General features: G+C 49.9%; 5 protein-coding genes across 5 annotated transcripts; 2 read left to right on the top strand and 3 right to left on the bottom strand.

Moving 5' to 3' along the window:
• Window positions 1–305: 305 nt before the first annotated feature.
• On the top strand, window positions 306–807 carry S10a (40S ribosomal protein uS10; the record flags this gene model as incomplete). The annotated part of the gene is made up of 3 exons (XM_043266596.1): window positions 306–347; window positions 442–665; window positions 723–807. 3 exons carry the CDS (start codon window positions 306–308, stop codon window positions 805–807), a joined length of 351 nt encoding a protein of 116 aa, XP_043122531.1.
• A 407-nt stretch (window positions 808–1,214) lies between these two features.
• Aspvir_001473 (FG-nucleoporin nup42) lies at window positions 1,215–2,763 on the bottom strand (the record flags this gene model as incomplete). Its single annotated transcript, XM_043266595.1, has 2 exons — window positions 1,215–2,658; window positions 2,711–2,763. The coding sequence occupies 2 exons, from the start codon at window positions 2,761–2,763 to the stop codon at window positions 1,215–1,217; spliced, it is 1,497 nt and encodes a 498-aa protein (XP_043122530.1).
• A 1,019-nt stretch (window positions 2,764–3,782) lies between these two features.
• On the bottom strand, window positions 3,783–4,861 carry Aspvir_001472 (ELYS family protein; the record flags this gene model as incomplete). Its single annotated transcript, XM_043266594.1, has 3 exons — window positions 3,783–4,355; window positions 4,414–4,643; window positions 4,708–4,861. 3 exons carry the CDS (start codon window positions 4,859–4,861, stop codon window positions 3,783–3,785), a joined length of 957 nt encoding a protein of 318 aa, XP_043122529.1.
• Window positions 4,862–5,197: 336 nt separating this feature from the next.
• smc4 (condensin subunit SMC4) lies at window positions 5,198–9,690 on the top strand (the record flags this gene model as incomplete). Its single annotated transcript, XM_043266593.1, has 4 exons — window positions 5,198–8,596; window positions 8,652–9,404; window positions 9,461–9,538; window positions 9,595–9,690. The coding sequence occupies 4 exons, from the start codon at window positions 5,198–5,200 to the stop codon at window positions 9,688–9,690; spliced, it is 4,326 nt and encodes a 1,441-aa protein (XP_043122528.1).
• Window positions 9,691–10,830: 1,140 nt separating this feature from the next.
• On the bottom strand, window positions 10,831–12,390 carry Aspvir_001470 (folliculin domain-containing protein; the record flags this gene model as incomplete). Its single annotated transcript, XM_043266592.1, has 1 exon — window positions 10,831–12,390. One exon carries the CDS (start codon window positions 12,388–12,390, stop codon window positions 10,831–10,833), a length of 1,560 nt encoding a protein of 519 aa, XP_043122527.1.
• Window positions 12,391–14,572: the final 2,182 nt, after the last annotated feature.

Here is a 14,572-nt window from a genome sequence, read left to right as displayed (position 1 = left end):
ATGAGTCGCTTTCCAAACTGGGACTAGCTCAAGATAGCCGAGTGCCAAGACACTCCGCCCGCACAAGAGACGCTAAAGACACGATCAAAAAAATGGATTCATACGACTGTCGCATTTCACCATAGCTCTTCAACGGCCATCATCACCTTACCGAACCTCGAAGTTCAGGTCTTGATTGGCAACTAGCCTCATATAGGTATGACTTTTCTACCGCTTCTGTCTGGCTTTTCTTGAACAAGGACTAATTGAATTGTGTTCGATAGCCATCTCGTCAATCCCGGTCAACCCACCGCACAATCAGCAAGATGTCTTTCCAGAAGCCTGAGAAGGAGTTCGGCGAGGGCCCCGTACGTTCCAATTTTCTTGATATCCAAGTTTACGCGTTAGAGAAAACGAGCCGCAGTTGCGCATAGCTAACCAATTCTTTTCCCGCGATTATAGAAGGTCCACAAGATCCGTATCACCCTCACCTCTCGCAAGGTCGCCTCCCTCGAGAAGGTGTGCTCTGAGCTGATCGACCGTGCTCGCTCCAAGTCCCTCCAGGTCAAGGGCCCTGTCCGTCTCCCTACCAAAACCCTCAACATCTCCACCCGTAAGACCCCTTGCGGTGAGGGTTCCAAGACCTGGGACAAGTACGAGATGCGCATCCACAAGCGTCTCATCGAGTAAGCTCCCCCGCTCATCCTTATGATCGATCATCAGACCGCTAACGAGGGCGATAGCCTCCTTGCCCCCACTGAGACCGTCAAGCAGATCATCATCAACATCGAGGCTGGTGTTGAGGTTGAGGTTACCATTGCCGCCTAGATGTTTTCAATCTAGTTGGGATCAGGGAGGGTTTGGTGTCAACTCTTAACTGGGATGGCACTAGCGCTGTGCTCGGTGCGCCGTTGAGTGGATTGTTATCTTCACGCCGGAAGGCTTCGACCGAGGCAACGTTGATACCCGTTAATACCTGGAATCAAAAATGGGAAAAATTGCAAAACGAAGAGGTTTCATCCGTTTAATTGATTATACTGTCCTCGTAGTCCAACCAAACGCAGTAAAAATCTAGTCTTCGCGCCCGGGCCCAATGAACCAGAAGCGCCGCTCAACTCACAGCATAAAGTCCATAGCGAAAGCACGTGTAGTGCGATCGTTAAGATAATCATATAATACATGAACGGCGCATGTGTGCTTCGCTCCATAATAAAAAGGTCCACTAATAAATGCGATCAAAAATCGAAGCTCACCCACTCCGATTTGGGAGGCACGCTGGGTATAACGCCGTCTTTGAAGTAGCCATTCTTCAAGAAAAACTCATATTGCTCAGTGACTTCCGGTGTGTATTCTTCCGGTTTGCCGTGCGCATCTCTCAGGCTCGCTTGATCAGGCGGTCCATCCGGAAAAAAGATGCGAACGTAGGTTTGACGGTCTTGAGGATGAAGATAGCAAGGGACGTTGTCAATGTACTTCACTGGTTGACCCTTCCACATTGATAGTCTCTGCGTCATGGGGTCCTTGACCGTCTGCCCACTTAGAGGTGGAATCGGGTTCAACTCATTCGGATCATTAATCTTAATCGCTGGGGGAGGGCCGGTGCCTGCGATCGCTATAGGAGCAGGGGCTGCGGTGGTAGGAGCCGTTTGAGCTGCTTGACCGAAACCTCCAGCAGGTTGACCAAAAGGTGTCGGAGCTGCCTGTTGAGCCGCAGCTCCGAAGGGGCTTGGGGCGGCAATGGGTTGGCTAAAAGGAGCTGACGATGCTTGAGGCTGTCCGAATGGCGAAGGCGCCTGTACGGGCTGGCCAAAAGGCGTTGCTGACGTTTGTGTCGTTGTCGAAGGTTGACCAAATCCAGGAGTTGCCGCCGGCTGTTGGCCACCTGCAGCTTGTGCAAATGGGGAGGTAGTCGCTACTCCAGCAGCCTGAGCGAACCCGCCGCCCTGGCCCTGGTTTTGACTCGATATCTGACCAAACGGAGATGTGGTACTTGGCTGACCGAATGCGCCTGTCCCTGTCCCTGGCGCTGACGGCTGGCCAATGCTTGGCTGACCGAATGCAGGTTTGCCGAATGCCGGTTGCCCACTTAGCGCTGAAGGCTTTCCAAACGCGGAACCTTGACCCAAAGCACTGGGTTGTCCAAAGCCAGGCGTTTGCCCTAGAGTAGAGGGTTGACCAAAGGCCGATGGTTGCCCGAATCCAGCCGGCTTGCCAAAGGCTGAGGCACCCCCGTCGCCTAATGCCGAAGGTTGGCCAAAGGCAGATGTTTGTGCCACGGCAGCCGGTTGACCGAGTGGTGATGGTTGACCAAACGGGGAAGGACCCTGACCAGCAGCAGGGACTGCCTTCCCCTCCGTAATGTCGATCCGATTCGGATGTTCGTTGATTCCGTCGAGAATGTACTTGACAGCGCCGTTAACATCATTCAAAGCAGCCTCCATCTGCTTTACCGACTCTGCATACAAAGCTTGAGCTTCTTGGACAGCGACCTCGACTTTTCCTGCTGCCGCAGCTTCGTAATGCCGCAATCGTAGTTCTTCAAAGCTCTGCTCTCGCTGAGGGCCACCGAACAGCTGCCTCGGGGCGTTTCGGCCTGGTCCATAGGCAGAGAATATCCATTCTGGCAGTCCTTTACCAGCAGTCAAGTCGACTTTGATATCCTCTGCAGTAATACCATAGCTGGGGTGCTGTTAGACAGGTTCGCGTGGCTGATCGTAGCGTTTATACTTACTTGACCGGTTGCTGAGCTTGAGGCGCAGAACGACCTTTGCTTACCATTAGCATGACGCGAGAACATCGCGAGACAGATGTCACATAGAACAGGAGGACGAGTAGACGGAATGGCAGACAAATAAGGAAATTGCAGGAACTTGGGCAGGCGCAGACTTCGACCGAGAGACGAAGAGGGTAACAGGAACACTCAGATGGATGCAGGTCATAGAATGACAGTAGAGCCACTGCCGGACACAGAAACACTATAATAACAACTTGCTTGTCCAGTGCGTAAATGGAATTAAAAATATGCATACCTCCGAAACCTCCTCCGCCAGCGAGGGCTCCAAACCGATTGCTTGACCCTACTGTCTGCTGGCCAGGATGTTCAAACTTGCATCGCTCTGTGACAATGATCAGAAAGCCTTTCTCCAGGTAGAGATAAGAATTAGCTAAATACCTCCAAATCTACATCTGCCTTGCTGAAAGAAAGTACAGACGACCATGATGTCTCTTTTCTCGGATCGCGCCAAGTGATCGCGGAAGAGCAACGCCAGTAGGAAACTGTGCCCTTGATGGATGTAGATTGAATGTTAGGCCTGCAGATCACTCCGTCGAATTCATCACGCTTGATGGTATATGTAACGGGACTTTTGACAAGAATGGGATTAATTGAGATGAAGATGGAAGCTCTGTTGAGATGCAGATGATCTATGTTGGAGAGGAAGATAGCATTTACTTCCGGTGACAATACATTTCACCGACCCGAAGTCTTTCCCAGGAAGAAGAAAGGGCAAGTATGAATCCCACACCTTAAGTCACTACTAATTAGACCTTAACCTACTGTATTCCCTGACAATGACCGTAGACGATGAATTTAGAAGTAATTGACAATGGCTTCACCAGTCTACTGAGGTATCATTTCGTCCAAATTCCGTAACTTTGCTAATCGCTGGCCCCTTCTTCTACTTTGGTATCACTGTATCTACTTTTATTGGTAAAAGGTAAAAAGAAAAAGGCCGAATCCACTCTGAACTCCTGTAACAGAAAGCACCTTTGGGTGAGCTCTTTTTTCATGCCGTTCTGTCCCATCAAGGTTGACCGCCAGCGCTGGGAACTGATGTGTGAGTGTTTTTTACGCTCTGTCTGAGGGCATCCCAGTTCAGTCCATCGATCTTCTTTCCGCCTAGTGACTCTAGTTCTGTAGAGAGTGCGTCCAATTTCCCGGTTGCAAATCGTCGCATCATTGCCGTGTCCTTCGCACCGTGCAGTGTCTTTGCGCGTCCGCGAAGCAGCGCTTCTTCAAGCCACTCTTCTTCCGTGTTGTCCAACGGAAGACTGATCAATTCCATGGCTCTTTGGCTTCGCATCTGACCAGGACTGGTTTTATGAACAAATTCGATGAGTTGTTCAAGATAAGCGCGGCGAAGGGACTCGTCCCGCTTCCTTGTGAAATAGAACGCTTCTGTTATGCTGGAACGGCAAAGTATGTCGAAAAAGGCTTTCTGTACTTTCTCGGACGCCAACGGCGGGGTCACGGTAAGATAATAGGCCATAGCAAGATTGTCATCGTGCTTTGGGAGTTGCGGAAGGGTCAGGACATAAAGGATCTCGTCAGGGAAGGTCGGAATGATTGAGGGCTCAGTCAGATATTCTATCGCTCGCTATATTGCGTCCCTTCGTCAGAATGGTAAGATAGGTGCACCGTACGCGTGGACATACCCTCAATTCTAACCTATCCAGGTTCCAGAGGCCTTCAATGAACAATCTGTACTTCTCTGGCAGGTGGCATCGGCGCGCAAACTGGGAAGCGGCATCGCTCGCTGCACGACAATCTTTCAGGATGTAGTAGATCAACGCTTGCTTGTGATGGATGTCCAGCGCGGACGAGACAATGTGATTAACGAGCGCACGAAGGTCCGCATTCGATCTTGGAGGGTAAAGTTGTCTTACTAGCAGATTATGGTCGTCAGCATATGTCTCTCTCGTGCTCCAAATACGGAGCGAATTGCCTACCAGCTTGAACACCGAGCAATCCCAACAGTCGGTCGGCAAACAGTTGGTTCCCTAGCGCGCGACGGTTGGACAGGATCTGTTCAATGACTTTGTCATCGTAGGTGAAACTCTTATTGAAGTAGAAAATGCTGTCAAAATCATCCCAAGTACCCATGTTGATCGCAGCAGGATGAGTTACAGTGACGGCGTTGGCACACTGTTGGTCTTCCGCTCTTATCGGCGACTTGGGGCAAAGGCGTAATATTGGAGCTCACAATAACGGTATCTTACGGCTGAATTACAGCTGGTGAGCCTGGAGGCGGTGAGCCACATGATACGGTTTTGTTTGATGTTGTTATGGCAGAAAGTAACGCCTTTCCGTTTCGGGTCAAAAGGTAAACAACCCTCCTAATCCACTACCATCGCTGGTCGAAAACATCTCCGTAACAAGCGATTATCCCACCATTGCCTTCATGAGGCTTTCTGGTACCACCTGCATTTTTACGACATAATGTCATCTTCGCTAGCAAGAGCTAGGCCGTCTCGACGCTCTGCTCCCCGAAGGAGTTACGTGATTGAGGAAACATCCGAGTCAGAAGATCCTGGCAATGTGACCCCCACTGCGTCCAACCGCAGCGACAACGATGATGACGACGAAGACGAGGAAGAAGAATATACCCCAGTCCCCGCTAAAAGAGCAAAGAGCGCGTCCCGACGGCGAACGATGACTGAAGCGACGACACCCAGCACCGCGCGCAAGGTACGAAAAACCCGACGGTCGACAACGGCAGAGCAAGGTGATACCTCAGAAATCAGCAATGCCAACGAGGAAGGCGACTCCGTCGTCCCCAAGGAAGAGGAACCCGAGTCTCCTTCACAGAATGCGGCTGCAGCTCTGAAAAGAAAAAGTATGGCTCATCCCCGCAAGAGTCGGGTTTCTTCCACGCTGTGTCCGGAAAAGTCCTCATTGCCAACTCCAGGGCCCTCAGTCTCGCCCGAACCAGAGCCGCGGTCGCAAATAGGTAGCGTGCCTCCGCTCGCCGATATTGCCGAATCTGCAGTAAATCAAACACCAGCGAAGCCCTCAGACGACCCGAAGTCCCAGATCTCCATCATCAACCCAAATTCAACGATCCTGGAGAGACCGATGGACATTGTTATGAAGTCGCGCAATCTGGCAGCCCCTGTACCGGAAGAGCCATCTGGACCCAAGCCCCGGTTGATTATCACCCACCTGGTTCTGACAAACTTCAAGAGTTACGCAGGGAAACAGATTGTAGGTCCTTTCCATGCTTCATTTTCCTCTGTTGTCGGGCCCAATGGATCCGGCAAGTCGAATGTCATCGATTCGTTGCTGTTTGTATTCGGATTTCGAGCAAGCAAAATGCGACAGGGCAAAATATCGGCTCTGATCCACAACTCCGCGAACTTCCCCAATCTACCATTCTGTGAGGTCGAGGTTCACTTTCAGGAAATCCTCGATCTGCCAGGTGGAGAACACGAAGTCGTCCCAGATTCCCAACTGATGATATCCCGCAAAGCATTCAAGAACAATACCAGCAAATATTACATGAATAACAAAGAAACAAACTTCACCGCGGTAACGACTCTGCTTCGAGAGCGAGGTATTGATCTTGATCACAAGCGATTTCTTATCCTTCAGGGCGAAGTCGAGTCAATCGCCCAGATGAAGCCCAAAGCTGCAAATGAACACGAAGACGGACTGCTCGAGTATCTCGAAGATATCATCGGGACGTCCAAATACAAGGCTCCCATTGAGGAGGCAGCGGCTGAATTGGAGCAGCTCAACGATGTGTGTGTTGAGAAAAACAATCGTGTTCAGCACGTCGAGAAGGAAAAGACCGCGTTGGAAGACAAGAAGAACAAAGCTCTGGCCTACATCCAGGAAGAGAATGAGTTGGCCCAGAAGCAGTCGGCCCTTTACCAAATTTATATCGATGAGTGCGCCGACAACATTCGAGTCACTCAAGAAGCGATCCTGCAGATGCAAGAGCTCTTGAACATGGAGCTCGAGAAGCATGAGGGTAACGAATCTGGTATCAGAGAACTGGAGAAAGCTTACAAGCGTGGTATGCGGGAGTATGAGAGTATGGAGAAGGAGCTGCAGGGCTTGATGAAAGAGATGGCGAAGTACGACAAAGAATCAGTCAAGTTCGAAGAGAAGAAGAAATTTTTGTTGGGCAAGCAAAAGAAACTCGAGAAGTCCATGCAGGCTGCTCGTCTTGCCGCGTCCGAGTGCGAAAGCTTGGTGCAGAAACACACCGATGATATCAACAAGAAGACGGCTGAGACTGCCGAGCTTGAAGAGGAGATGAAGGCAGAGGAGGAAGAGCTGTCCACAATTCGAGAGGGCTTGAAGGGAAAGACCCAGGGCCTTTCTGATCAGATAGCTGCTAAGCAGAAGTCCCTGGAGCCATGGGACGAGAAAATCAACAAGAAGCTTTCCGCTATCGCTGTGGCCCAAAGTGAGCTCGACATCCTCCGTGAACGAAGCAATGCAGGGGCCGTACAACTAGAAGAAGCGCAGTCTAAGGTCACATCTATCGAGGAGACACTGGCAACCAAGCAAACCGATCTTGAGGAGCGGAAGGCTCAAAAAGCTAGTCTCGAAGATGAAGTCGCCAATCTGAAACAGGATCTCAAGAAATTTACCAGCAGAGAGACTGAGGTTCGTGGGCATGTTTCTAGCGCCCGACAGAAGGCCGAGGAGGCCAGGGCTAGCCTGGCAAGCACCCAGAACCGGGGCAGTGTTCTGGCTGGCCTTATGCGTCTCAGGGAGTCAGGTCGTATTGATGGTTTCCATGGCCGCCTTGGTAACCTTGGAACCATAGACGAGAAATACGACGTTGCTATATCGACTGCTTGCCCTGCATTGGACAATATGGTAGTTGACACCGTTGAGGTCGGTCAGCAATGTATAGATTATCTTCGCAAAAACAACCTCGGCCGCGCCAATTTCATTCTGCTCGATCGTCTTCCCCGACGCGACATGTCTCCAATTTTTACTCCTGAGAGTGTACCAAGATTATTTGACCTGGTGAAGCCCAAGGATCCGAAATTCGCGCCTGCGTTTTACAGTGTTATGCAGAACACACTGGTCGCCAAAGACCTGGAGCAGGCCAACCGCATTGCTTACGGTGCTAGACGGTGGAGAGTAGTCACTCTTGACGGCCAGTTGATCGACGTGTCAGGAACCATGAGCGGAGGTGGCACTCGAGTGGCACGAGGTGGCATGTCCTCGAAGCAGGTGGCTGAGGTGAGCCGGGAGCAGGTTTCCAAGCTAGAATCCGACCTCGAAGATATGGAGAGGAAGTTCCAGAACTTCCAGAATAAACAAAAACACGTGGAAGCCGCCATCAGGGAAAAGTCGGAAGAGATCCCTCGTGTCGAGACGAAGATTCAAAAAATCATAATAGAGATTGAGAGCGCAAATCGCAGTCTTGCGGATGCTCAGCGGAGAGTCAAGGAATTAAGCGTCGCCCACAAACCATCAAAGGCTGACGCCAATCAGGTCGAGCAGCTTGAGACCCAAATCGCCGCCCTTGAGGAAGAAATCGAAGATCTCCGAGCCCAAAAGAGCGGAATTGAGGAAGAAATCCAAACTCTTCAAAACAAGATCATGGAAGTTGGCGGTGTTAGACTGAGAAGTCAAAAGGCGAAGGTCGACGGGCTAAAGGAACAGATCAGCCTCCTCGCAGAAGAGATTTCTAGTGCAGAAATCGGAAAATCCAAGAATGAGAAGCTGATCATGAAGCATCAGAAGGCTCGCGCGGAAGCAGAAAGAGAGCTGGAACAGGTCGCGGAAGGCCTCGAGAAGCTGAACGCCGACGTCGAGAACCAAGCAAATGACGCATCTGGTTGGAAGCAGGGAGTGGAAGAGGCACAAGAGGTAAGAGTGCAGCAGTCACCAATTGTGAGCAGCCCGACTTACACGTTCCGTGCAGGCCTTGGTGACGAAGAAGGGAGAACTCAAGACACTCAAGCAAGAATTGGACGAGAAAGTGGCTGAATTGAACGAAACCCGGGCCACAGAGATTGAGATGCGTAACAAGCTGGAAGAGAATCAGAAGGCATTGACAGAGAACGAGAAGCGCCAGCGATACTGGTCCGAGAAACTCTCGAAACTCACCCTGCAGAACGTGAGCGATTTGGGTGAGGAGCAGCAGCCTACGGAGCTCCAGATGTACACCAAGGATGAGCTCTCGGAAATGAACAAGGAGTCCCTGAAGGCAGTCATTGCGGCCCTCGAGGAAAAGACCCAGAACGCCTCCGTGGACCTGTCAGTGATTGAGGAGTATCGCCGCCGAGCGGCTGAGCATGAGTCTCGCGCCGCTGATTTGGCCACGGCGCTGGCATCTCGTGATAGCGCCAAAGCTCGACTTGACGGTCTCCGGTCCGCTCGTCTGAATGGGTTCATGGAGGGATTCGGCATTATCTCCCTGCGCCTGAAGGAAATGTACCAGATGATCACCATGGGAGGTAACGCTGAACTGGAACTGGTCGACTCGCTAGATCCTTTCTCGGAGGGTATCTTGTTCTCCGTCATGCCTCCGAAGAAGAGCTGGAAGAATATTGGTAACTTGTCTGGTGGTGAGAAGACGCTCTCTAGTTTGGCGCTCGTCTTTGCGCTGCACCATTACAAGCCCACTCCTCTGTACGTGATGGACGAGATTGATGCTGCTTTGGACTTTAGAAACGTGAGTACATTCATTGCCTCAGGACTGGACAGTTTTAACTAACTTACATTCCACAGGTCTCCATTGTGGCCTCTTACATCAAAGAGAGGACCAAGAACGCGCAATTTATTGTCATCTCGCTGAGAAACAACATGGTAAACAGCGGTCCATCCCCAAGTCATTGCATACACAAAAGGCTAATAACAAGTAGTTCGAGCTTGCCTCCCGACTCGTCGGTGTGTACAAGGTCAGCCATATGACGAAGAGTGTGACGATTGAAAACAAAGACTACATCACAGGGCGATAAGGATGGAGATTTCCATGCGTTATCGTTCATGTTTGTTACGGCCGGAAATGGATGTGGATATGTTTCTGGTTTTCTTATGTTTGTGGGCTGAAGGTGCCTTCGCGGGACTATGTTATTGGTAGCAAGCTTCATTACGGTGTTCTTGGTCGTTAAATCTTCTTTGAACTGGTTGAAGGGGTTTGGGCTTGCATTCGTGGTATATAATTTTTCTTCTACCGTCGAGGTCAGTTCTCGCACATACACGGATCTAAGTGGTCATTATATGTTCTGCCAGAAGATATGTCTGCTCAACAATCTGCGTGGTGTAGGTAGACGTAAGGTCTGGGAAATAAGGACTTATAAGGCAATGTGATTGTAGACGTGCTATCCCTGATCTCGCTGCAGTAACCTACGGTGTCTGGATTTGAGAACTCATCTATTGATACCAAAGCCCACGCAAGAAATCCACGACGATCACATGTATTGATCTACTCAAAACCCCGAAGAGAGACGGTAGGCAAGGGAGCCAGCTGACATAGAATACAAAGAGGTGTGTGGCGTGATATGCATTGCGAACATGAGCTCTCACATAGCAAGCGCTTCGTTTCGTCACCTTCGTAACGACATTGACATTCACATCATGAGGAACCCAAGCGCCGGCAATCCCTGCCTTCCTTCGTAATTAACATTAAAGCAAGTAAAAGTGATGTAAGTAAGAAGACAGCGAAGGGGAATCAAGATAAAGATATCACGTATCCGCCCAGGGTGACCTGTGACTTATCCACCCATTCGGGCAGGAAAGTGTGGATGAGGGACGCGAGGAAGAAGGGAGGAAGAAAGAAGAAAAGGAAGAAGACACGAAAGTAAACAAAGACGTAAACAGAGAGAGAACCGAAACCCGTAATTGTACCATGAACTCCGTATCCATGTATTAGGACGCCATAGTCTATGCTGCAATCCATTCGGAGAAAAATCAGATGAAGGAAAAGCCGGCCGTATGCAGGTAGGAGAGTCGTATCGAGTGGTCATCGGATCATGGTAATGGGACGAGAGAACAGCGACTATTTGTCACAGTGGTTGCTCTCGAAACCCAGGCGAAGTAGGTGAGAGCTAAGGATATGGGCATTTAAGTACTCAAGTTGAAGCTACAGCTTCCGGCTCTTAAGCAATGACAGTTCGACGAGGCGCGATGGGGATGGGCTTAGGGCCTGAAGACAAATCCAGACCAGATAGTCCAAAGTCGCTCTCTGACTGGCCTTTGGTTGTCGAGTTCTTCCCGTCATCAATTAAAGTACCGCGGCGCGATTTTACATCAACGTCGTCGCCTAGTGTGCTGCAAATGAATCTTTCTTCCGAAATTGGTACAGCGCCAAACATTGAGCCGAGCTGTTGCAAAAGAGCAACAAAGTGCGCATGGATTTCGGCGAAGATGTACTGATTACCCACGATTTCGGAGAGGTTTCGCGCCCGGATCTGCCCAAGTCGGCGGGGCTGGCCATCCGGGTCGACTCTGCGGCCGGTGAGGAAGGACGAGACGGGGGTGTAGTGCCGATTGTTGGCCCGGTTCGCTGCGTCATTCTGTTCCTCAAGGCGCTTTGCCTCCTCCTCCTGGTATTTCTCGGCCGAATTGACGATGCCAGTTGCGATTCTCCCAAAAGCACGCCATATCACCGGGCACGCGCGGAAGGCCCTGCCTGCATCCTTGCCGGCCAATGCGACAAGCGCATAGCTACGCCTTTTGCCCCGAGCCATGGGATCGGGCAGGCGGAAGACGTATGCGATAGTATAGCCAGCAGTCGCATCACCGAAACACAGAGGTCCCGAGGAAAGACCGCGAGGGAGCAGCTCGCAGCTGAGAGTACGGATGGAGGAGCGGCGGAGTAGCGCATAATCCGATGGGTTCGGAGGCCCACGGAGTGATAGATATGTGAGGATGTGAGTGTGACACGAAGCATCGGAAGCGACGGAGGATGAGTGGATGGAATCGGGAAGGGAGGCATGGCCGTGCAGATCATGCGCACTGTCGTCACCGTCGGAATGGCTTGTCCCGCAAGAGTAGACGACTTCTCTGGATCGTAAAACTGGGCTGCCGTTCCTTCCCTTGCCGTTGCGACTGGCGGTTCCTGGAGCGCCAGGGGGCAGCTGCCTACTCACATCGTCGGGCAGAGTCAGGCTACAGCTGGCGCAGGTATCACCGTCAGCTCCCCCCAGGAGGTTCAACTTGGAAGACTCGGTCGAGTTTGGTTGATTCTTCAAGAAATAAGGCGAATCTTCGATCTTGGGAGATTTGCCGGCCGTTGCGCTGGATGCATCTGGACGTTTCGTTGACTTGGTATCCCTGGCGTCGCCGAGGCGGTTGCGCATGCCATGAGAGGACTGGGTATCGTGAGAAGTTGCGGGGGTATCGTCGGGAGAGAATTCAGAGGTTTCAGGACAGCACTGAGAGCATGAAAAGGGTAGGACCTGCGAACAAATGATCGAGGTGGGACCATGCACTTCGCAGAAATGCGTTAAAGAGAGCTGGTAGAGTGACATTGTCAGCACCGAGTCCTTTGTCGCATTCAAAGCTTCCATGAGCACCCAGAACCCAGAACAGATATGGAAAATGTCAAAAGCATATAGCAGGCGCACAGAAAGCCGAGTTGCAGCGAGAAGCGAGGCGTATCCATTGCCAGCATGATGATATAATAGGATGCGCGCAATGTTGACGCAGCGCCACATGTGAAAGGGAGGCGTTGGTCGGTATATAAGACACACATGCATGCGCCGAAATGGCAGCGAAGGGCAGTGAAACGAGGCGGAGAAGTAGGTTACTCACAATGAAGTCCATCTCCAAGGAAGATTAACGTCTAGCAATGTTGGGCAACCATTTCAGTCCATTGTTGCTATACATGCTTCTCAAGGTGGAAAGAGGTGGTGATGGCGAGACTTGAGAAGTTCGTGTGGCAATGACGCAGGGCGACGATAACAATAGAGGGGTGTGCGGAGGGAAGATTATGCGCTACTGCTATGCAGATGGAGAAGAATGGACTGGAGTAGAACAACGACAGCTGTCAGACCAGGAATGACAGTGAAATGTGAATGGAATGGAATTAGAAGAGCTGCGAAGGCCAGCTTGCAGGCCACATTAGGTGGTGGGAGGAGGAGGTTGATAGATAGATGGATAGATTGACAGATATCGACTGAGAACGGCAGTAGGAAGTATTTAGAAGGAATAGAGAGACAAGAAGATGATGATAATAATAATAATATAATAATAATAATAAAAAATAATTACTATAAAAGAAAAATAACAAAATAATATTCATGAGAAGGAGCAGAAGCAAAATAAATGGTTAACAGTGATGCAAAGTAGTAATACCTAGTTCGATTGATGGATCAACCCACCTCTACTACTAAAATTTAAAGACTTTCTTTCTTTTTCTTTTTTTGCCTTTTTCTTCTAAGATGATTTTCCTCTACCAAACTAGCATAAGGTAGTGCTCTACCTGTCTCCTTCCAAGTCGATAATAGTCTACCTAGTAGCGTCTTTCTAGAACATGTACTCGATCCGTAACTTTTGCTGTTTCCAGCCAGATCGGAAGGGAAAGGGAATGGGATTCTTGGGTATGGTATAGAATGGTATTTGATGGTATGGTATTGTCATTGAGCCGGTGGAGGATTGCCGAACAGAGCAAGAGGCCCAATGACCAGCAGACGTTCATGGGCAAAGGCGAGGGATCCGGTACTGTCAGACTAGTAACCGCTAGTAAAGGCACAGGGCCGAGTACAGTGCATATATAGCCCGAACTGTCTATACTCTCTGTCGGGAAGTACTTGAATGTTGTCAATCAAGGGTTGTTCTATTAGACTATGGTTATCTATTTCTTGTTGATCATCGGCCATTCAGCATATGCATCTATAGACAATTGGAACATGGAAACAATACTGGTCGGGGTTTCATCGGGCCAAGGCCTACCCAGCTCGACGGGTACGCAATCGAAGGTTTGTAGAACGGAAAATGGAAGAAGTCAATCCGTCCCAGAATCCTGATCCGTCGTTTCCTTGCGCTATTTTCTGGTCGCTTGATAGAACTGGCTGTCTATGATTATAATTGGGCAGCATTAATTGGATGCCCTCTCGTCTAGTTCCGTCAGGTAGGTAGGTAGGATGAACGATGGTATTAATAATAATAAGATAATATAAATAATAATATTATTATTATATTGCTAAGTGCTAAGGAATATCCGCTGCAGTAGCCTGCAGCTTACCTCGGAATTTGGAACCCATTTTGAGTCACCTGAGTGACTTGAATGCTTCTGCAGGTTGCATACTGAAGAATTGATAGATAGATTTCATGCATCAAAGAATAAGGCACTTTATCATAGCACAGGTAAGAAAAGCAATGCATGTTTCTATCCGAGATGATCATTATTTCACATGAAAACATCATCCACTAACTCCCATGAGAATTGCCGGCCCTACGGCCCATCAGCAGAATCCCAGTCTCCCGGAAGCAACAGGTCGATGCTTACTACGAAGACGGGGTCTAGACGACAACCACTTAAGCACTTCTAGTTCCACAACTTCCACGGCCTAGTCTAGTCTACGGGATGTCATCGCAAACTCGACAAATACCTTACCTTTCGGAGTCCAAAGTTTGATCGTTCTGTTTTGAGTCCCAGCTAGAACGCTTAAAAGGCAAATATTCTCGCATCACCCCACAGAAAGATTCCCTTTAAGCCACCGAATAATCAGATTGAAAGAATTATGCAAAGAATGAGGACATAAAAAAGTTTGAATGATGAGTATCGAGGACCTGGCTCGCTAGGGAGTATCCGTACTGTGAAGTGCAAACGGTTCATCGCGGCCAGCCACAAGTCCACAACCTGCAATTTGGCAAACTTTCAATTTGAACCTCCTC

This window comes from Aspergillus viridinutans (assembly GCF_018404265.1).
Source record: "Aspergillus viridinutans IFM 47045 DNA, scaffold_1, whole genome shotgun sequence".
NCBI classification, from domain to species: domain Eukaryota; kingdom Fungi; phylum Ascomycota; class Eurotiomycetes; order Eurotiales; family Aspergillaceae; genus Aspergillus; species Aspergillus viridinutans.
This window is presented reverse-complemented; position numbering and strand designations above follow the sequence as displayed.